The sequence below is a fragment of the Mastacembelus armatus genome, chromosome 6 (genome assembly GCF_900324485.2).
Source record: "Mastacembelus armatus chromosome 6, fMasArm1.2, whole genome shotgun sequence".
NCBI lineage: Eukaryota > Metazoa > Chordata > Actinopteri > Synbranchiformes > Mastacembelidae > Mastacembelus > Mastacembelus armatus.
The window spans coordinates 16,738,637-16,761,758 of record NC_046638.1 but is presented as its reverse complement, the minus strand read 5'-3'; the positions used below and the strand labels follow the sequence as shown (position 1 = coordinate 16,761,758).

At 38.3% G+C, this 23,122-nt stretch overlaps 1 protein-coding gene across 2 annotated transcripts in view; it reads right to left on the bottom strand.

The window, feature by feature from the left end:
- Positions 1-23,122, bottom strand: part of LOC113132452 (guanine nucleotide-binding protein G(o) subunit alpha) — an 85,241-nt gene that overhangs the window by 4,115 nt on the left and 58,004 nt on the right. Inside the window, exons 5-8 of one of the 2 annotated variants that reach the window (XM_026310515.2) lie at positions 15,996-16,124; positions 14,091-14,220; positions 10,464-10,617; positions 8,673-9,200 (exon numbers count right to left, since the gene is read on the bottom strand). In XM_026310515.2, coding sequence (XP_026166300.1) covers positions 9,013-9,200; positions 10,464-10,617; positions 14,091-14,220; positions 15,996-16,124 — 601 coding nt within the window. In that variant the 3' untranslated portion in view covers positions 8,673-9,012. Of the gene's footprint in view, positions 1-2,942; positions 3,097-8,672; positions 9,201-10,463; positions 10,618-14,090; positions 14,221-15,995; positions 16,125-23,122 lie in introns of those variants that run through there. The other variant, XM_026310516.2, reaches the window with a different exon arrangement.

The window sequence follows — 23,122 nt, the reverse complement described above, 5'->3', positions numbered from 1 at the left end:
GGCTGCTGTCTAGTGAGAGGATTGTTTCTTTTTTGTCTGTCCTAACGAGTGGTGAGTCTGTCTCGACATAGATGATGTAATGCTGCTGACTGCGTATCTCTTTTCCTGCCCCAAACGCTTAGGCCAGACAGCAGTCAACTACTGAGCTGACGGCTCACGTCATACCTCATAGCACATCACATCACATCACATCATCACATCACATCATATTTTTAAAGTTATCATTTTAATGAGGACCTCAGAGGCTGCTTGTTGTTGAAATTATACTATTAGAAAACCTTAGCTCAGCATAAAGGGGACAAATAACATTGTAGTCTAAATATATACTGTAGCTCCACCTTTTAATGTAAGATTACTGTGTCATTACTGTGTCTGTAATATTAATTATTAGAAATTAGCTCAGAATGTGAGAGAACCTGTCTAGTTTTCTTTTCTGAAGATGTTTGAACTTACAATAATATTGGCGGCACAGTTAAGTCCTGGTGATGCTTACAAAAAAAAGAAATGTATTTAAGTGTGCTATTAGTATACTTCTTTAAAACGTCAAATAGGATAGTATATTTTGTATGTACTTATCAGAGATATACTAAACAACATTATACCCAAATATACATAGCTCATATTGACAAGTGTACAGAAGTTTCTAAGTGTATTTGGTCTACAAATGTGCTTAATCTTTTGATTGATAGACTTAGTATAATTAAGTATAATTAAGGATTCTTGCCTTATATAGAACTTTGAAGGTACATGTTGGAATCAAGCCATTCGTAGTAAAAGGAGCAAGTCTGCTAAAACATAAATTACTGGCTACAATACTGAACCTGTGATATGACACATCGCTGCTCTTTTAGCTGTGTTCCTATTGATTTGGCAGAGGTGTAACTTGTACTGATCAGTTCACTTATAGTATACTACACAATATACTAGCATGTTGGGGGGGTGGTCTGGTGAGATTTCCCAGCATGCCCTAAGGACCACTATTATTGTTTGTGTTCACATTGTGCAGTTATGTTTCTTTTGTTGTGTGTGTTTGTAGTAGTGATTGTGGTTGTTATTTCATCCTGTGCTGTATCAAATTAATGTTGTCCACTTATTTTTTCCTGCAGTGTAAGTCTAACTGTAAGTGTATTTTAGGTATTCCTTTTTTTGTGATGGGAAACAAATGGTTTCACTTTCTTGCTCAATGTATTTTTAAATAAATAAAATGTCCTTAAATTTCTCATTTATTTAATATGACTGCAAACTGTATTCACTTTGTGTCTGTCTAATCATATATAATCATTTTAATGGTTGTGCAGTTTTCACACTATTGTTTTTTGTTTCCCTGGGAAGGAGCAGTGACCCCCCACCCAAATATTTGGAATAGCCCTTTACCATCAACTGATGTTGTAGATATTGCTCCATGATTATCAGTTCTGAAACTCATTGGGATTACTGATTCATAATACTTTATTCCCCCTAGTTGGTTTACTTTGGTTGCACAGAAGCGAGGGTTTAAAAACATTATTTTGGCAGGCTTCTAATGGGAAAGTAGGGAAGGATGTGACGGGGCAGGGTTAAAGAAATGCAACATGTCAGACAGACTTACTGTGATTATCAAAGCAGCTAGCACAAGTAAGTAAAGCGTGAGAGACATGAATGAAAAGGATCGGCTCAGAGAGCTGTGTGAGCTTCAAGCGGACAGGAGACAGCTCTCACTTGCCATCTCCTCTCTTCCCTCTTCATGGCTGACCAAGCATGCCCGGCTTCTGTTCTCTGACTCCTGATCCCTTCCTTTCCCCGCCAGGGCTACGGGTGACTCTCACCTCCACATGACGAAATCTGTCTACTCTTTCTCTCCCTCACAGCTTCTCTTTCAGCCTCTCTCTGGCTTCCCTCCCTCTTTCCCTATCTCCTCTCCCTCTTTCTCTGCTGTTTTTTTTTTAAACACTGCAAACTAAATCTTCATGTATATGGCTCTTTTCAATCTGAGGATACACAGTTCTTCAAACAGGTGACATTTGCTTGTTGTTGGGCTATCTCTCCTACTAACACCTGATAATTCAAACTGACTCAATGCTGTAAGCAGCTGCTTTGACTTAAAGTACCACATATCTCAGAATGGTTTACAACTCTGTGGCAGTAAATGTCAGGATTGGTCCTCACAGCTCCAGAGGTACACTTCAAAACAAAGTGAATAATCTACTGTATCAAGCAGTGCTCAATCACTGGCAGGAACACAGGGAAATTTTTTAGAAAGCTAATTCTCTTCTAGGAATCACGTTAAGACTGAACAGCTGCTAGTCATTCATACTTTTATATCATCGCACTTAAACTAGAGTTCTCCCCCCATTACCCCTGCTTCATATGGTACCACCTCAGTGCCTTATATTGGCTTTCAGGCAGATTTAGAACATACAGCATCTAAAGTTTCACATGAGTGAATATGAAGCTGCCACAATGAAGCACTGTTAAGCAGATTCTGTTAGCATTGGGCAGGGCCAGACCAGCTGTTCCCTCCTGTTTCCAGTCTTTATGCTAAGTTACACAATATTTTTAAGATTAGAATAAATTAACCCATCAAATTCTCAGCAGAACAGTGAAAAATCACATTTAACAAAATGTCTAGATACATATCTTAAGGACGATGTAAATTGTCTTTTGCTTTATAATGAATGGTCTTGTAAAAGTAGTTCTTCGGTTTTGTGGGTAAAGCTAAAAATAACACAGCTTTTCTAACATTGTTCACAGTTTTTCAGCCTAGCAAATGTCAGTCTGTTGGATCTGATGATTTATGTTAGATGTGGTGTTTTTTCCATCTCGGATAATTGTATTCATTTGTACTGCATTATATCTTTTTTTGTGATCTGTAAGAAATCAATTTTTTTGCACGTCAGGGGTTGTTGCTGCTTATGCATTTTGACAGCTGCTATATCTCATGTCTTCACTTTTTTTTTTCTTACCTGTGTATTCGGGGAAGCAGATGTTGAGTGGAGACTTCTTGATCTTCTCTGCAAACAGATCCTCCTTGTTGAGGAAGAGGATGATGGAGGTGTCGATGAAGAACTTGTTGTTGCAGATGGAGTCGAACAGCATCAGAGACTCGTGCATGCGATTCTGAAGAGGAAGATTTAAGAAGAAGAGAAAAAATGAAGTGGGGAAAAAAAGAAAAATGAGACAGCAAGGAGAAATAAAGGGAGGACGATGGGATTAAGTGAAATCAAGTGAACAGGAAAGTAAGAGGATTAAACAAAAAGGGTAAAGAGGAAGAATGGAGAAAGATGAATGAGATGTGGGAAAGGCAAAAAGAAGAACAAGAAAAGTGAATGATGACAAAGAGAGAAAAGGAAAAGGTTTAAATTACTACCAATCCATAACATTTTCACACAAGTACTTTGAGTGAGTAAAGAACATTATTGTTATGGCCTGTACTGATTTCAAACCGTTCTTACTTTTCCAAAGTGAGAGACAGTAACTGTCCAATTAAAACTTTAGTTAAACTATGAGGAGGGATGAAAAGGGAGATAAAGACACTGGGGGAGCTAAAACATAATCTGTGCTTGTGCATCTTTAACTGAATAAACATTCTACATGCACATTATGCAGTGCCAAGTGTACCGACTGCTGAGTGTCATGCTGAAATATAAACAAGAAACGCGGTGGTGTCAGTTTACAAAGTGGGCCGGTTCCTTCCAACGTTTTCAATAAATACATACAGCGTAGGAAAACACCAAGAGGAAAAGAAAGGAATGAATATCAACGAACATATACTTTGCAATTATACAGTTAAATTCTAATTTTCTGCAAATGCAAATGCAACCCCCCTCCCCACAGAGGACACACAAAATAACTCGTTCATAGGAAAGTAATCACGCCCATTAAGTTATTATTTATTATACTGTTTATTATTTTGATTATGTATAAATACAACTTTCAATAAATTATCACAGCAGTGAGGGAAATACAGCAGATATAATTTACAGTGCTCAGCAAAACACAACCCTTGCATATACACATACACACAAATACAAATGTTTGTAGATTTTGCAGTGGGTGATCTGTACAGTATACACAATGTTGGTTGGTACTGATACAGGTTAAGGATAAAGAAGCGGTTCGCAGCAGTGAGGATTTGCAACATGAATACAAAGACATTTACCACTTTATACGTTGCCTCCTTAATTCTACACAAGTTCATTACTGTGCCCTGTGGCTGTCTGGCTTCTCCCCCAGTGCAGCAGTAGAGCAGGCTTGACCTGGCTCTGCCAAGCTTGAGCTCTTATTGCATCAATTGGCAAGGTTGAGTAGAAAACTGAAGATATAAGACAGCTTCAAAGTATTTACAGGAGAATGTCTAGCTCTAATTTTAAGGCATAAATAAGTCAGCAAAAAGACGCAGCAGGACTCCAGTTAGCTCTAACAAGAAGCATTTTGGCACTAAACTTTTGATTCAGTCTGAATAGTTCTTCATTTGGCTGCCATTGTGACATTTCAACAGCTTTTTATGTAGCTAAGGTATTGACTTGGCACAAGCCGCTAACATTTCTTTTGTACCACCACCTGCTGCCCAGAGGAGCAACGACACAGACCCTTTGTTACCTGAATGGACCACAGATTGTATTATTCATATCAGAACCAACCACCTAAAAATACACTATTACCTACTGTATAAACCCTTCACTGCAGTCTGTTATGTATCACAGGGACTGTAGAAGTTCTTAAACTACATTACCCACTATCCTCTTGGCCTCTGACCACTGATATCATCAGAGCTTTATGTTACACAGAGAGGTGGGCAGAGTGGATCAGACCAAGAAAGGGAATGCATTTAAGTGTAAGAAAACAACTGTAATGAGAGGAAATCAAATGATCCCATACAATGTCAGATACATTTTTCTATCCTTGCTATGACAATTGGACTTGCCACAATTAGTGGACTTACTCAGAAAAAGAGGAATAAAACTATTTTTTGTCTCTGTATAAAAATATTGTTAGAATCTACTGCATGTACTTTGTAACTGGTGTAAATGGGAAAACTGGATTAACAATTATGGAATTTTAAATTGAATATCCTGCTAATAGAGTGAAATATCCTAATGGAGTTACATATTTAATGGGGGAAAATTCACGTTCAAATGATTCAGATATCATGTGAACTGATATTTTACTGAAAAATCTGTACAGCAGAAATATGAATATATCTTGTTCTGTGTGCTGCCTGAGGTTAACACAGGTGTGAAAGAATATGGAAGACAAAGTTTGAAAAGCATGCTGCCATTGGCACCCTGAGGGCAAACACAAATGTGGGCATTTGGCAAGCTGGCTTGGTTAGTGTGTATGGAAATGTCACCAGCTCATTGATCCACAGTTTCCACAGTTTCTACTGCCTGGTCTTCAGGTAAGGAAAAAAAAAATCTGTAATATAATTGTGCAAGGGTACAGTTCTACCACAGATCATATAATAGTTTTGTCTTTTTCATCAACTGCAGGGCAGCTTCTAGGCAAATACACACACACACACACACACACACACACACACACACACACACAGATACATATAAAAAAAAAAACAAGGGAATCATCAATGCACAGTGTAACATTATTTTGACATTTTATATTTCTAGTCCTACCTCCAAATATGCTTTGTTAAACCTACAACTGTACAGCAAACACAGTAAGATCATTCTACTTTCACACCATGTAATAAACATGATGAGTCAGAGGAATATACATGCTAAACTAAGGACCTACAGCACAGCACACATGGCAGCAGGTGTGTTGTTTGGGCACAGAACCAAAAAAACATCTGAGGCTCTTTGGACAGTGGTATTATTTGGCACAGGCAGTAAGGTGTTGTGACATTTTGAAGTCCCATGGGTGTATTTGTGTCTTCAGTGCGTGTGTGTACATGTGTGTGTGCTGAGGGCCTGTGTGTGTGGAAAGGGTAGACAGGTGCCTTCTGGGTAATTAATCCACAGATACTGGCTCCACCACAACACCCATGGGCTGATGTTCGTAAGTACACACGCACACACACACACACACTGACCTTTTCTGTACTATCAGTAGACACATGCACTGAAGATAAGTGCAGTGTATACAATCCACAAAAACACACACACACACACACACACACACACACACACACACACAAGATACATAGACAGATGCACACACCCACAAAGCAGACTGATCAACAGCTGTAGGCAGATCTCTGTCCAATTAGGAAAAGTTGGCACAGATGGGGTAGGAAGAGCAAATGACATCATCTACCTGCTTTAAAAAAAAAAAAGAGAGACACACCCTTGCTGTCTGAGGGTGAGGGATGAGTGGAATAAAGCAAATGCCCTGCACATAAATAAATAAAGAAGGTCTCTAACTGTTTGCCAGCGAGCACTCATACCAGAAAAGCTGTAAACATACTCAGCTCAGGCAACAAACAGAGCTCAGTTTCTATATAACACTGACAGGAGCTGATGATGTTTTCGTAGCATTATGTGCATTTCTTTGGCTTAAATGTAGGGCTCAGGTTTGAACTCTACTACCAACCAGCAGAGACAGATCTCACTCGGTGGAAAGCAACATCAGGGCTAAAACAATAGTTACAAGGTCAGCATTCGAGTCCCAGAGAACCACATTTACTCACCAGCACAAAATCTTTCAAAGCTCTCCTCTGGATTCTTAGAGCAGAGTGGTGGACAACAGGGACCTTATAAAATCAATGCTTCCATTGAAGCTTTGTCTGACAATTACCTGGCTGAGTCAGCACACTAGTTCTTATAAGCTCATGGTGTTAAAGTGAGTTTTAAGTGGATCCATGCATGCTTCAACACGAAAGCCTGCAAAAATCAAACTTTAAATGACCAGGGGGGACTTCTCCAGGGACCAAAGATGATGGGAGACCTCTAGAAGCATAAACATCAACTTCCTCACTAGAAGTTTGAATATGAAGTATGAACTGAATGTAAGGGGAGAAAACAGGAAACTATGCTGCTTACCTCTAAATCTGATCAAAAATACAATTTAATTCATGGCCCCATGCAACACACGACTACACAACTCAGCTCTGCTGTGTATTCAGTTCCAAAGAAATTACGAATTAACATTGCTCAACCCGTGATTAACATAGTGGTTTAAAAATGGCTGGCAATGATCCTGATAAAAGATAAGTATTTCTTCTAATAATGTTTTCTGAAATAAATTATTGCTTCAATCTGTGTGATTATATCATCTTTAAGTGATTCTGATGGGATGAGTTTTGGATTAGAAGAATGAGAAAAGCCTGGTTCGGTTGGGGAATATTGGGACACCAAATGGAAATGCAGTAATAAGAGATATTTGGCCTCACAGAAAAACTGAACAATAAGGGACAGTCATGTTTCATAACTGAGATTACCTTAGGTTTCATTGCATTTATATTCAGTCCACTCTGATAATCCCTCTCCTCCCACAGGTTTTGAATGAGTGAGGCTTGGCTGTATAGAAGCTGATGCTTTGAACCTGCATGTTTCTCTAAGGCCGGTGGAGGGTAAGAGGGCATGACTGGACAGGATGTGATCAACCAGCCAATCAGTCAATAAATGAGACATTATACACTAAATAAGAAAATCTGATTAAAAAAATCTGAAAAAATACACAAACAAATATGTGAAATGACCTAGTTTCATTATGGTTCATTCTTAATTTATCTAAAGCAATTTTAGTATGCTTCAGGAGCATGTTAAAAAACATTTTTTTGATTTACATTTTTACTCTATAGTCTCATATTTCATGACAGCATCAGTATATCCCCACCCTCATTTATCAGCGTATCACATGACTCTAGCCTTAGTCGACTCAGAAACTGCTATGAAATAAATATTAACTCCAGAAAAAATATTAACATTTCACAGTAATGATTTAGGATTTCATTTAACAATGACAAGTTTATCGATTTCTTCAACATTTACGAATGGGATGGGTTAGTTCATAACGTCTTATTTATTTTTTGAATGGTGATTATTTTGGAGCTCTGTAGTCAACACGGCACAGCTTAGTGCGACAATGCAAAATAAAACAAATTACACAAATACAAAATAATAAAGAAGTGGAATATGCAGAAAAAGGAAAATAGGTATGACAGGTAACTAAAGGTCCTAGGTGAAATGAAAACGGATTTTATGTAGTATACACATTAACCACTAGGCTGCCATTGCACCACAGGCCGTGCAGTTCTTTAAAATAGAAATGTAAGTGTGTTTGCTGATGATGTAGCATTCTGTTTGAATCAGTTCTTGGTTGCCTGTATATAGTATTTTCAACAATTTATTATCTCACAAACTATGAAGATCATCTTCATTCTGACCTAAACAGAGTAAACTGAACTTGACTCACTTTATTGCTAAATGAATGACATTGTTTTATGCAGTTTCATATCAGCACTTCATGTCACATTAAATCTATGACAAAGAAAAGTGCCAAATCAAATTTAAATAGAAAAAAAATTAGTAATACTGAGTCCCACCATATCAGTTTTGGTCACTGTTAAACTTAATTTATTCTAAGGCATGTCTGTATGTACAAGTAAGTCTAAGGAACATTGTATCCTTGATCAGCTCTGAGGAGATGAAAATGGTGAAAATGCAGATAGTGCCCAAGATTTATGCAGCTCAAAACAAGGTTCAGGTACACACACAAAGTACAGCACTACTGGACTGTGTTAATCATTCTTTAGAATCTGACATGAGGAAGTTAAAAAAAACAACAGATTTGAGAACATCTCGACCAACTAATCTCATAACCAATCAATTCATTCATATAGAGTCAAGTTGGACCATTATGTTGCCAACAGAGCTGTACGATGACATCAGGAACACAGCTCATACCCCACATTTGACTGGCTGCCGCATGATGACATTACTGACTTGTGACACAACCTATGTTGTATAAACACAATGGAAATACCACATAGGTAAATACAACTCAGACACCCTTTATCCATTAGCGAAAATTGAACAGTTTCATCAATAGACAGGTAACACTTCATTAATCCCCTTAGTACAGGCCACAGCCCCGCAGGTTATTTGCTATAATGACATCAGTGACGGCATCAAAGACAAACTGGATGTTGTGGGTGTCTGTAGCGCAGGTCACGTGGGAGTAGACCTCTTTGTTGGCTGACTTGTTCTTGTTCTCATACTGAGACGTAATGTAGGCTAATCCCTCCAAGTAAGTGTCTGGACCTGAGGAAAGACACACACAGAGATGACATACAGTGTGGTGGGTTTTAGATGAACGATTAAATGCTGCTGTCAGTTGAACCTTTGTATCAGTAGCACTGTAGCACGTTGTCCCTGTCAGCACTATTTTCTAATATTTTCCAAAAACATGACCTTTGACTTTCTTGCTCAGCACACATTCTGCTGAGGTAGTGTGTGGAAAGCTGCACTTACAGTTAGAAAAGCTTCCATAAATCTGATACATTGACAGCTTTTCAGACAAAATGAAAAGGTGATTTTGGACAATAAACACAATGTGACAGGGAATGTCTTCTTTTTGTTGGCAAAGTCTCAGAGTTTCTTAATACTGACAAGAAATTATAATCTTTACACAGCAGTATGTGACTGTGTCCTATGGCCAAAAGGATAAAACCATCATTCATACTGTATATTGATTAACTAGTTCAAGTCCATTAGGAACTGTAAGTTAGTTCTGCCTGTAAAGCAATAATTTGACATGCAGAGCCTTTAATCAAGAGCTTTAATTTGTGATAATGTTTTTGAAATGAGTCAGATCTCTGAAACTGGAGTCATTTTTGCTGCCACTAACATCAATCTGGCTCTCAGCCCGTGGCAGCACTATGGTTTGTCTTCATCAAAATAGGCACACAGTCTGGCCATGTAAAAAGACCAAGGGAGGAGAAGAAGAGAGGAAACAGGTTTGGAATCCTAATTCTCTTTTTCTCACAGTCTTGAGGTTTTGGTCTCTCTCCATCTCACTTTCCCACAGCCTTGCTTTGTTTATTTTTTTTCTAATCTTCTCACACTCTTGCTCTCTCTGTCTTTCTCACGTTCTGTTGTTTCCCCCTGTGTTGTCTCTCATTTCTTTTGTCTCATTCACACTCAAGCTCCTCTCATTAGGAGTGATTTCATTCACAGTTTCACTCTTTGTACGTCTTTGACTCACGTCTTTGTTTTGTTCCTGAGTCTGAGCCTATCTGGTCTTTTCTGTTTCTTTCAATCTTGCATTTCTAATGCTGTTCTTTCCTCCTTTTCTCCATTCGGTCTTCTCTCTACCTGAGCAACTGTAATTTCTTGAGACAACTGAACTTCTCTTCCCTCTATCAATAAGGTAAATTCACCCTATTTATGTCTATCCTAATTCATAATATCTCATTAATGAACCAAAGATGAACCACTATGTGCACAGTGATTAATTTAAGCTGCTGATCTGGCGATCATGAATTCACATCTACAGTAAAGAGTAGGAACTTTCCATATACGTACCAGTGTATTCAGGGAAGCAAATGGACAGTGGTGACTTGCTGATCTTGATTTCAAAAAGGTCCATCTTGTTTAGGAAGAGAATGATGGAGGTCTCCTTAAACCACTTGTTGTTACAGATGGAATCAAAGAGCTTCAAAGACTCGTGCATGCGGTTCTGTAGAAGAGACATTTGCATTGGGTAAATGGGCCTTAAAACATACATGCTCAGACACACAAATTCAGACTTGCAAGTATATAAATGCACCCCGAACAATCATAAGCACTTACGTAAATGTGTTCTGAAAACACATGCGCACAAGAAGGAATTGGGAAAAATAAAACAGAGGACACAGTACACACACGTGCTGAGGGGTTCATCCTATCTGGAGACCCACCACTAGGATTGCTGCTGCCTGTTGTGTATTGTGAGTGTTTTCTGTGTGTATCAACATATTAGTAGAAGAAATTCTTAATAAACTGGTTGATAGCAATAAGGTCAACAAAGCCATGCATTTTAGCTTGCTAATGTAGTTTGTGAGTTACTCCCTACTTAACTGTAATATGTAACTCTGACTAGATGATATTGTGAAATTTATAATAATAACTACACAGAATGCATGCTTTAAAACAATATATAATCCATTGATATAAACGAAGTTAAATTAACAGTAAATTAAAATGTTTAAAAAGCCGTATTACTAATAGGATGGGTTAGTTCATAATATTGTATTAACCTAGCAGGAGGTTTCATACCTGTCTGTGGGTGGAGCTTCTGTAGAAGTTCTGACTGCTGATTGGTTAGAGAGGACAGTCGATGGCGAGAGTGACAGCAGTTGGAAGGAGCCAGACATGCTGCAAGGCTGAGCTTAGAGCAGGAACAGAAATTGCAAGGAACCCACCCATCCACTTCCCATGTATGACAGCCCCCTCCCCAAAACACACATACACACCCCTAGTGCTGAGAAGAGTGTTTAGAGCAGGAGGATAGGATCCAGACGGTTTTCACCTAGAAAAGTCATCATAGTCTCTGTATAGGACAAGTGTGTTTTCACAGAAAATAGACAAGGACACGCAGGGAAAACACAGTGCAAGCAGTTCATGAATAGAAAGATGAGAATTACAAAGCAAAAGTAGTATGAAGAATATGTGTGTGTGTGATTACATATGTGTGGTCTTTACTTCTTTTTTAACGAACCTGGTAAACCAAGTCCTGCAAATGGCGAACAGCAAAGGAAAATTCTATCCTTTAGGGTCATGTAGTAATGTGTAATATATGTAATGGATTATGGTGTGTATTGCATTATCTTACTCTGGAAGAGATTTTACACTCAAAATTCTCTTAACTGTCCAGACAGGATTAGTGTTGTGGGAAAAAGATGTCACTCTAATTGAATTTATGGCATATCAGCGATTCTAATGAAGTGCCTAACTGGGATATACAGTATGTATTACATTATCCCTCCCATTTCTGAGAGAGTATTATTATGTCTTGGCTGGAGTGTCCAGTATTTTTACTGTGCGAAATACTTTTTTTTAATCACATTCCATGGATGTGTCTGGTAGTAGAACTGACAGAGGGTGTGGGAGCTCACCCAAAATCATTTGGTTATTTGCCTGGTATTTAGAGTGTAACTCCCACAATAGTATTTGCTCTTAAAAAAAAAAAAACACAAAATGTTGCTATTAATGTTCCTGCATTTTTGTTTGTAACTGTGGTTGGTTATTTACTTATTTATTTGGTAAATCCCTTTTGCCCCATGTTACCTTGTATTCTTCCACTTTGTGTTGTAGCAGTGGGTTGGTAGGAAAGTAATAGTGGTTTTAACATCACAGGAACACAGATGCCTAATTAAAATATGTGTTATTTCACTGCAATGTAATCCACTGAGGTACTGTAAAAGGAAATATTAGTATATTGTCTTTATTACTATGGATTTTACTATGGACACCTGCTTCACATCACTGCAGGTGTCTGGTACATCTAGAAATTTTGCTGTCAAACATTATTGCATCTGTGCTTAAAATATCACGACCTCACACTGTCGGTTTAACTGACAAATATCTGCAAAAACAAAGAACTCCATTATGAACTGATTAAATGGACATCAGATATGGAACACACATAACCAGAAGTTGTTTGTGAGCATGTATTATGATGGATATTTTCTCTTCTGATATGATGAGCATCAGGTCATGGGCTCATGGGGAGGCTTGATGACATCTGCACAAATAGCAGTTACTAAACATAATTTCCCATCCTGGAATTGTAGGAGGATGCACTTCAGGGTTTATAAATAGCAGTGAACACCATGCATTCAAATCAGCTTTTCTGTTATGTTTTTTTCAACTTCATCTTTATAGCAACATATTCGGTCTGGTGGCCTTTTGTTAATGAAATATTGGGTTAACCATTCCTAAACCTTTATTTTAATCTCAAATATCTCACACATTATCAGATTTTTAATGTGCAATACTAATTGTAAACAATGTTTTAACTCATTCAGTGTTTATTTTTTAGGAGTATTCAACTAACACCCTGCTTTGTACAACAGTTGCGCATCTCAGTGTCAGCAGTTAACATAATATGCCTTTAGAGCAACCTAATGTACACGTTACCAAACATAGCCTTCCCATGATTGGAAACAGTTCGTGTGCTTTGCCCAGAATATGACAGTTTGCAGTGTAAGGATTTGCATAAAGACAAAAAACCCATATAAAACAGTCCCTTTTGTATTTGCATAGAAGCCAACTAACAGTGTCAGCACCGGAGACGGAATAGCCTGCTGCTAGATTAAGTGTTTTGTTAAACAAATAAGGTCTGCCAATATTTTGAATATCAGATGTATTCCGTTGATTTATTTACATGTTCCGATTTTAGATATACTGTATTAGTGTGTGTGCATGCGGAAACACTGCATTTCTGCAAAGGTGTGTTTTGAGAACAAGGAACTATGAAGAGAAAGCACAGCTGATGCTTCAGTATTATTAAATAACACCACAAAATGAGACATGCAAAACGATACAGCAGGTATGCCTTCTAAGAGAAGACCTTATGTACCATATTTTCCAGATTATAAATCACACGGGAATATAAGTCGCTTTTAGCAAAAACAGCCTTGTTGAACAGAAAAAACATATATAATTTGCTTCGGTGTATAAGTTGCATTCCTAATTATAGAGAGAGCATTCTAACGCTAGTGACTACTCGACAGAAATATGGTGAATTAACAGATATAAGTCACTTCGCTATGTAAGTCACATGACAGGCCAGAGCACTAAAAAAAGCAGAACATAGTCCAGAACTTCCAGGTACCCATTATCCTTAAAACATGTATTTCTCTAAAACAAATACAGAAATTGTAAAGCATTTTCAGACTTTCGTGTCTTTATTAATTTAATTCTCGTATAAAGCATATACTCGCTTTATGCTAGCTGTTATATAGCGTATATCAGAACATATTAAGGGACTATATGTTGCAACAGCTCTGATGCTATTTGCTTTAATTTCTTTTAAAGGTAAAAAGGTTAAAGGCATGTTCCAATATATAATGATCATAAGGCCACACAGAGAAAAAGCTGCAGTGAGACAGGGATAGAGATACATTAAAAGGTGAGAGAGAACGTACAGATGTGAACATCTGTCCTTACCGTGGTCTCGTCCTCGTGCAGCACCTGGTCGTACCCGCTGAGTGCCACACAGAAGATGATGGCTGTGACATCCTCAAAACAGTGAATCCATTTCTTCCTCTCTGACCTTTGGCCTCCGACATCAAACAGCCTGATGGATGAACACAGAGCCAGCAAAGCATAAATGTGTGCACACAAACACACACACGCACACAAACACACACACACACATTTCTCCATAAGTCATTATAAAGGTGATTCAGTTCATATAATGTGTTATTTTGTAGTCAGTCAAGATACCTTTGAATCTATAAATCATAATTAACTTCAGTTTGTGAAGTAGTTCTTACACAGTGATGGTCAGTTTGTATATCCATTTATAAATTTGGCCTGTTTCCAGATTTGTATCGGCTCATTTATCCAATAATGGCATGTTACTTTCAGATGTGAGAATTTTGGCCCCATTCCCAGCCCATAAAGTGGTTCACTCTCTCGCAGTTATCTGATAATACCAACTTTAGGTTTTACTGTCTGACTCAATTCTTCACCACATTTTTTACACATTAAATTTTCTCTTTTCTGTGTTTCAAAAGCGCAGTGTCTTTGAACTGCAGGAAGGGAAGCATGGAATGACATAAACTGTGTAAATTTTCTTTTTGACATATCCAAGAGTGGCAAACTTTAATAAGCTCTTATTTGTAGTTCATAAATGCCAACCATGTGTGAAACAGAGCACTGTTACATAGGCATTTAAGGTGTAATTGTTGTAACTGAACTGATGAATTGCAGAAGTTATTCTGGCATTTTTGGTAGTTAACACACCTTCAGAGGCATTGCCAAACCCCCTTTAGACTGAAGTACAAAAGGACCCCAATTTGCATAAAAATCAAAACGACTATATTTAGAGAAATTGAACACAAACGAGACTACAAATGAAAAGCATCAACGAAGGTGTCTGAAATTTCATCTAGATTTTATGCAGATATAGACACCTGAAAAGTGTAAATGAGGCCTTAGAGCATTTCTGATCTGTTTTTCTTATCTTCCCTCACACAGTTAAACACTTGGTGGATTAGGGATGTTCTAATGACCATAGGTGGTGCTGGGTGACCATTAAGAAAGAGACAGTTAATAAATAGATCATAAAAAATAATAAAAAAAATACTACTAACCTCTGTATCTGACACTAGATTAATTTTTTGTATCTGGAGTAAGTACACTTTAAGATACGTTAAAAGAACCCAGTCATATGTGTGATGAGTATAATAGTCTGTAGGTTGATGAGTTCCACCCAGTACAGGAACACCATAGCCTCCCACACACTGCCTGACTACCAGTAACAGCAATCAAGCTGACAATATTTAGAATCACACAGCACACCGCCCACTCATCTGTAAGTTCAACAGTGGAAACCATCATTCAGCAGAAATAACATTTCTCTGCATTTTTACACTGTGTGTATCTGAATGCACAATAACAATGTGTGTGTATGAGAAAGAATGGGATGGAAAGTAAGAGGAAAGTGAAACAAACATGAGTTACCATGTGTGATGGTGCATCCATCCAGAAAAATAATTGGTCTCTGCTCTGTGTGCCTCAGTACGCTGATGTGTATGCACATGCACACAACAGGGGCAGAAATATGGTAATTAAATAAGGCCAGAAAGAGACTCCTCCCTTCTTTTCTCTCTCCATTCCTCTTACCATCCCACAGTGCCTCTCCTTTCTATCCTCATTCCCACAGCTCTTTGCTGTAATTTAATCATATCTCATTAAAAAGGTAGACAATCATAAATTTAGGTACTTGTTTAAAGCATTTAACTTTATTAATTACAGACTAAGTACAGTATGCATTGGCAGAAGAGCAGACAGAGATGAGTAACAGGCAGACTTCTGACCTACTCACTGTCCTGAGTAAATACTGACCTGAAGTGAAGGTTTTTGAAGGTAAAGTGCGTCTCAACAATGCCTGTGGTCTTCACTCGGGTCCTTAGAATGTCCTGCTCTGTAGGCTGGTAGTCTGCCGCACCAATCCGATCTAGGCTGTCCAGGTAGCTGTGCACACACAAAGAAAATATCGACTGTAAATCAGCAGCAACCTACCTCTAGTTTAGCTACTGTTAAGTAGACTAACTAGGATTTCTCCTTATGCTTAAGTGGTCAGCATGAAGCTATAATAAGAAAAATCATCTGCAAATGTTTGGAGGATAACTTTGTTTTTCTTCCTTGAAAAAAGCATGAGAGAAATAATGTGAAGAATGGTCTTACAGTTTATTTGCTCTAATGAAGGTGCAAACATTAGCATCACTAGTTAACTAGTGTTTTACTGTACCTGGAACAGACAGGGTGTTACAGGGAGTGTGAGAGGCCAAGGAGCACATCAATAACGAACTACATCCGTCCTGTTCATGCACGTTAACAGTGAGGATACAATTTAAAAATAAAAAGTAAGTACATAAATCAGCTAAAGGCGACAAATAACAATCTGACCTGAGTTGCTGCGTTTCCCTTCTGGTAGTAAGCATCTCTATACAGCAAAAATCTCAATTCACAACTCACATTACTTTTGTCCTGGACATGTAGCGTTAGCCTCAGTATTTTAGCGTAATATTATGCCTGTAGCCATCAACTAGATTCAAAGACTCTCCAGTCAGTTGAAAACATTAAAAACTCAACCACAAACAGAATTTTCAACCAACTCTTACAGCCACATGAGCTTAGTTAGCCACTTAGCTCTAGCCAGTGAAATGTGCCAGTGACAGCTTTTATTTCACCTGACAAACTCAACAGCTGTCAAAAATAAAGAGGAGCTTTTGCTCAACTGTATCTGAAAATCTGGAGTGGTAAATCTTCCACAGAAGAAGCAACAGCAGCCAAAGGGGTTAGGGTTGACTATACTAACTTAGAGTATTAAATTTTAATGCCACATCCATCCTAACATGGTGGTTATTACAAGTGTATTTCTCTCTCTCTCTCTGAAGTCTGCCTCAAATTTCTTGTAGACCTCAGGTACTCAAATGCTAAATGTTTTTGATAACAATGACAGATTGGACATTTTAGTTGTGCCAAAGTCAGTTTGCATTGTAGTGTATTTATGTGTGTTATATGACTTGGGTGAGTAAAATAGCAAACAAGTACAATATGACACTGACAAACTGCATTACTGTCATGACATAACAATAACGAAAATGTTGCTGTACTGAGGTCATTTTGTATCCTCTACTCACCTCTCTATGGAGGGGTCACACGTGAAGACCAGTTACATATCAATATTGCTGCTCATGATTACCTATAGTATACGATCAATGAATAAAGGCTGTCAGCCCTCGTCGGCAGTCTAAAATACAGAGACAAACTAAGTTACTATGCTAAGTAGCCAGCCAGTTGGTAAGAAGTAAAAAGAAATGAAAGTGATAGGTGGGATGAATATATTTAGTTGTGTAATGGAATATTCCTGAAAGTGCACCTTTATTTTTTAATGTAAAAGTATAAATCAAATATTCCTGAATAGTACAGTTCAGAGATTCATCTCATAGCCCTTGGAGGGCGGCTCCCTGGCTGACAGATGATCACTCTCTACTGTACTAATCCATCCCACTACCAAGCAGAGAACAGAGGAGTCAGTGAAGAACAGGTTGTGACTTGATTATCCACTTTTTATTCACACCATGGCACTGTTATTCTTTTATTCTAATTGGCTGGCAGGTATCCCTTAGGGTCTTGTAACATTACATACTTTGCCTCTGCTGACATTTAGTTCTATGATGCCCACCTTGAAGGGTATTATCCCGAAGATATTCCCATATCGTACAATATAACCATTCTGATATCACTGGCATTCTAAGCCAACAGACACGGACAGAAAGATACGCAAGCATGAAGACAGAAGAGCAGGAGAATATATCCACATCATGCATTCATCTAGTGTAATGGATATAAACCTTTTATTTATAGATTGGTGAGTGCTGCTTCAGAGCTTTTAAAAGGATCCTGAGCTACTTCCAAGACAATGAGAGAAAAAGGCTAAAGTCAAACAGAGGCAGAATGTATTGGGTTTATGGTAACAAGAAGTGGTTTGCACAAGCACAAGTGCAGACACACACCACGCACTCACACAGCTTCAGTGATAGGAACTATTGATTACACAGAAATGGATATGGGTTAGAGCATAGGTTTAGAGAGGAAGTAGCCAGGGATAGCTGAAAGGGAGAAGACACAGAAACTCAGAGAAGAGGAAGCAGGCTGTTTGTCCTGGACCACAATGAAGCAAAGTGATCTCCTCAACCTTGATTTATGTTTTAAATGGAAATTAAATACAAAACACATTAACAGGTCCTCCACTACACACTATACTATATACACAGATGACAGTGAGTTAGATATTCCAAATTGAATAATGTTATAAATGTATTAGTAGTGGTGGTGTTTGGTGTTTCAATTCAGTACATTAAAGTACAGTGAAACGGCAGAATAGTACTACAGGAATGGTTGTCCAATCAAATGTAAAAAAGTCATCACTGATGCAGCCTTTACAAAACAGAATGTTTATCTCCTTTTGCTATTACTTTCCAAAGCTGCTGTTTTCCAGTGGTAAGAGCTGTTTGAGCATTGTGGTTTTGTGCTATACTATGCTAATAGCATCAACATGGAACACAAATTTGCTGTATGTGTAAAAAAATCAGCATGCTAAGCGAGACATAAGCACAGTGTGCAAAGCCTGAAAAGTACTCCATCATTGCTTCCATTCCCCCCGCAGAAGTTGTTCTGCACCATCCACGGTGTAAGCTAGTCTGTCATTACATACACCATCTACATAGAGCTCACTGTATTCTACAGTAGAGGTCAGTGAATGCGGCCCCTCTGTTTGCTTATTTCTGAAAAGTATCTCTTCACTAATATCTCCTTGTGCTGTCTTTTTCTTTTTCCTGTCAAGAGTCAACTATCTGTAAAGAAAAAGACACCTGAAAAGAAACTAGCAGGTAGTTAGTGGAATGAAAGGCAGGTCAGCTATTATTGTTGGGGCTAATAGATGTGACTTTCATGACCTTTACCACCACAGGAGGTCGAACTATCCTGTTCAGCGTTCCCACCCTCTGGTCACTATTCAGAGAAATATTTCTGAAATGAAACTACAATAACCCAAATACAAACATTATTTCATGTACAGATCTGCTGCCCACTGAAACCAATATGGTGTACATATAGAAATCCTAACTACATTAAATCATGTCTGGATGGGTTAATAACTCGCAGGTGCTTGTGCAGCCTGGTTTTTACATGGCACAGAGCATGTGAACCACCCCTGCATTAGTCTTTTTCTTCATCCTGATATTATTCTTCATGGTGCAGTAAGTCGATTAACACCAGACCCCAGTGTATGCTTGTCTCATTTCCCTGATGATGTACAGGGATTATACAGAAGTGCATCAGGCACAAAAAGAATCAAGAGAACGTTGTCTGTGAGGTGATAATGATAAGGATGTGTGCATTTGTGTATGTGTGTGTTTCCCGCACAGAGAGCTACTTCTAGACAAGCTGCGACATTTAACATAACCCTCTCAACACACACACACACACACACACACACACACACACACTTGCATAGCTATCTTTGTCAGGACACTCATACACATAACGCTTTCCCTAGACCCTAACCCTCACAACTAAATCACCCTAACCCTAACCTAATTCTAACCCTAACCCTAAAACCAAGTCTTAACCCTCAAACAGGAGTCTGAAAAAAGTGAGGACCCGGAAAATGTCCTCACTTTGGTAGAAATATGCTAAAAATGGTACTCACAAAGATAGCTATACAAGTACACACACACACACACACACACGCACACACACACACACACACACACACACACACACGAAATCCAACCTGCTCTCTGTCACAGACTCTTCTGTTTTTGAAAAAAGAGTGTCTGCACTGACTAGTAACTAAAACACTACTGAACACTTGGGTAGATGGATACTCATGAGGACTGGTAGTGTATTTTGTGGGGACATTGGAAAAAACAGGAACAGGGAACTAAGGTGAGAAGAACATCTAAAAAGACAGAGATACAAATAAGTGAGTAAGTATGCACGCCAGTCAGGGCCAAAATATAGCACAGTCATTTTGCGTACTTGCTGTAAGCAAATGAACTCTACTTTAGCCACTGGCATGTGGTTCACTACAGAAATACAGCCCATCAAACAAGGATAACAGTATAACAGCGGCATGCCAAGCCAAATTCAATTGAACTATTAAAAATTGTGCATTTGTATCAACAATTTGTCAAAACAGTACATTTATTGGGATTATTGGTGAAATTTGTTAAATATACAAGGTGGTATTGTGAAGTGTATGAACAAGAACATTTATAATATGATTTCAATAGTAAATACATGGGCCAATGAATTTTAGGGCAGAATCTGCATACTTTAAAATACATCTATATGGCATGAATATTTTTCATAGGATCAACCCAGGGGACTTCGGCTCCACTGTCCTGCTTCATAGCTGTTGCTAAGTAACCAGTTTTCAGATGGTAAGACGTCCCCCTTACTGTGATATTTACAACCAGCACTTGTCACTTCTATAGGCGTTGCAGGGATATCTTATATGATACAGTGCAACGTGGCCACAATCAGCTTGGAATCAAAAGAAGAGGACCATTCGATTTTTATCCAGGAATGAAAATAAACCAGGAAATTTCACACAACTGACCACACCATGATATCTATTTTGTTTTGTTTTTTTAGTGCTGTCAATATTTTATTGCAATTAATCACATGATGTCAATACTAATTAATCACACATCTATTTTAAATGTACCTTAAAGGGATAATTCCCATATCCACAGTTCCACAGAACATGTGTAGTAACTGTGTCAAAAATATTAGTGGTGTTGAAAGAAACTGGCATTAATGCGTTATTATCGTGTTAACTCTGGCAGCCCTGATTTTTACATAGAGAATCATACTAACCTTTAAGGATGCAGGAACAACTCTAAAGCCAGCAACAGACAAGCAACAGTTCCCCACCTCTAACTACTCCATGTGTGTGTATACAGGAAGTGCTTATGTTAGCTAATGTATGTTAGGCCAAGTGGGTACATGCATACCACTGTGTCACAAAGGCAGGGAATATAAATCACAGCGTGTATGTGTATTGTAATAAATAGGTCAGTACATGCAGGTTATTTGCTCAGACATAAAAAGAGGAAAAGATGGCTTTAGGCAGTACTTGGTCTACTCAGAAAAGAGCTTTCTCTGTAATAAAAGCACACACTACATGCATGTGTGATCACACGCCCACACAATGAGGCCAGAATGTTAATGACAATGTTAACTATGTACCTAATTGTTAAACTTGACAAAAAGGTAACACTCAACAAACAAAAATCTTTGTGTCCTTAAATAACAGGCACACACAGATACACACACAGTCAAACGGAGGGCGGTTCGCGCATCGTAATAGGAAGTGTGCATCAATCTTTAATGTGACATTTAACACAGACACATACACACGCACGCACACACAAACACAGAACAGATGTAGTTTGAATTAATTGACCACATGTAAATCTTTGCACTCCTTCCAAGATGTCTGCCAGGTTCAGAAAACCACACTCTCTCCCTCCATCTTTTCATCTTCTCTCGTTATGAACTCGTGCATTCAGCCCTTCCCTTGCTTTTTTGTCTCATTTGTCATTTATTCTGCATCATTGTCATTTCTGTTTTAATTACTCATCTTATAACTATATCTGTCATGTCCTACCTCATCTTCCCTGCTCTCTTCTGCTGTCAATTTTATGTTGCCTTCACTACTTTTGCCTTTACACACCTATTTCATCTGGTAGATAACTATCCAAAAAGTGCACTTATTCTGACCTCATCTCTACCTAGGGGTGGTTTCTACTTATTTTAGTCAGTTGTCATTTCAGGGATATGTAGAACAAGAGTGTGAAATGCAGTTTTGGATTTCTGACACATACTGCCTCTGATGTAGGCAAAAATAAAAAATGTGAGAATGACTAGCCCATGCGAACGATGTAAGCAAGTTAAATGAATCCAGTAATATTGTAGAAATCAATGATTTGATGAATTGTATAAAACAATGACTAACAGTGTAATTACAAGTCACTGGTAATTGTAAATGAGGATTTATCTCTGCTTTTGTCATCTCCTGTGACTCATACCTTATTAGTTTGGTGCTGCAAAGTATGACATTTAACATCAGTTTATGTAATTAAAATGGTGAATGTATTAACAAAAGTAAAACTTACTATTAGTAATATTCACTACATTCATGGTTAGAACTTATTGTAACTCTTTAATATTGTGTGTGGACTGCACATAGGAACATGCAGTAGGTCAATGAGTGCTTCTGTCCCTGTACTTCAACATTTCCTTGTGACTGTGTGATTTAACTGAATATATGGCACAAGGGCTACATCACAAACATGGCCCTTGAGGGAAGTGACCCCCACCCAACCCCCCACTTCAATCTCTCTCACTCCTCCCTGTCTTTCACCTGCTGTCTCACTCTCTCCACCCACACACAGGCACTCAGCATAAATCAGGTCCAGTACTTATAATGGTAATTGACTGTGTCGTAATAGCTTGTGTATTTAGAAGATTATACAAAAACAGGTGTGCGTGTGTTTGAATGCATGTTGTTTTTATGGTGGGTAGATTGGGGTGGGGCTAATGAATGATCTATTGACCCGGACTCAGAAAACTGGGACTTAGTTTGGCAGGTGGAATTCACACACACACACACACACACACACACACACACACACACACACACACACACACACACACACACACACACACACACACACACACACACACACACACACACACACACACACACACACACACACTTGTCTTTAGATCTTGGGGACATTGCACTGAATTCATTTCCTGGAAAATTATCCTAACCTTAGTCATAACCACTATCTGCCTAACCCTAACCCTACCATAACCTTAGCTTTGGTTTCAATGAGGAAGCCCATGTTACTATGTAAACACAGTATGTAGCAAAAACCTGTAGATAA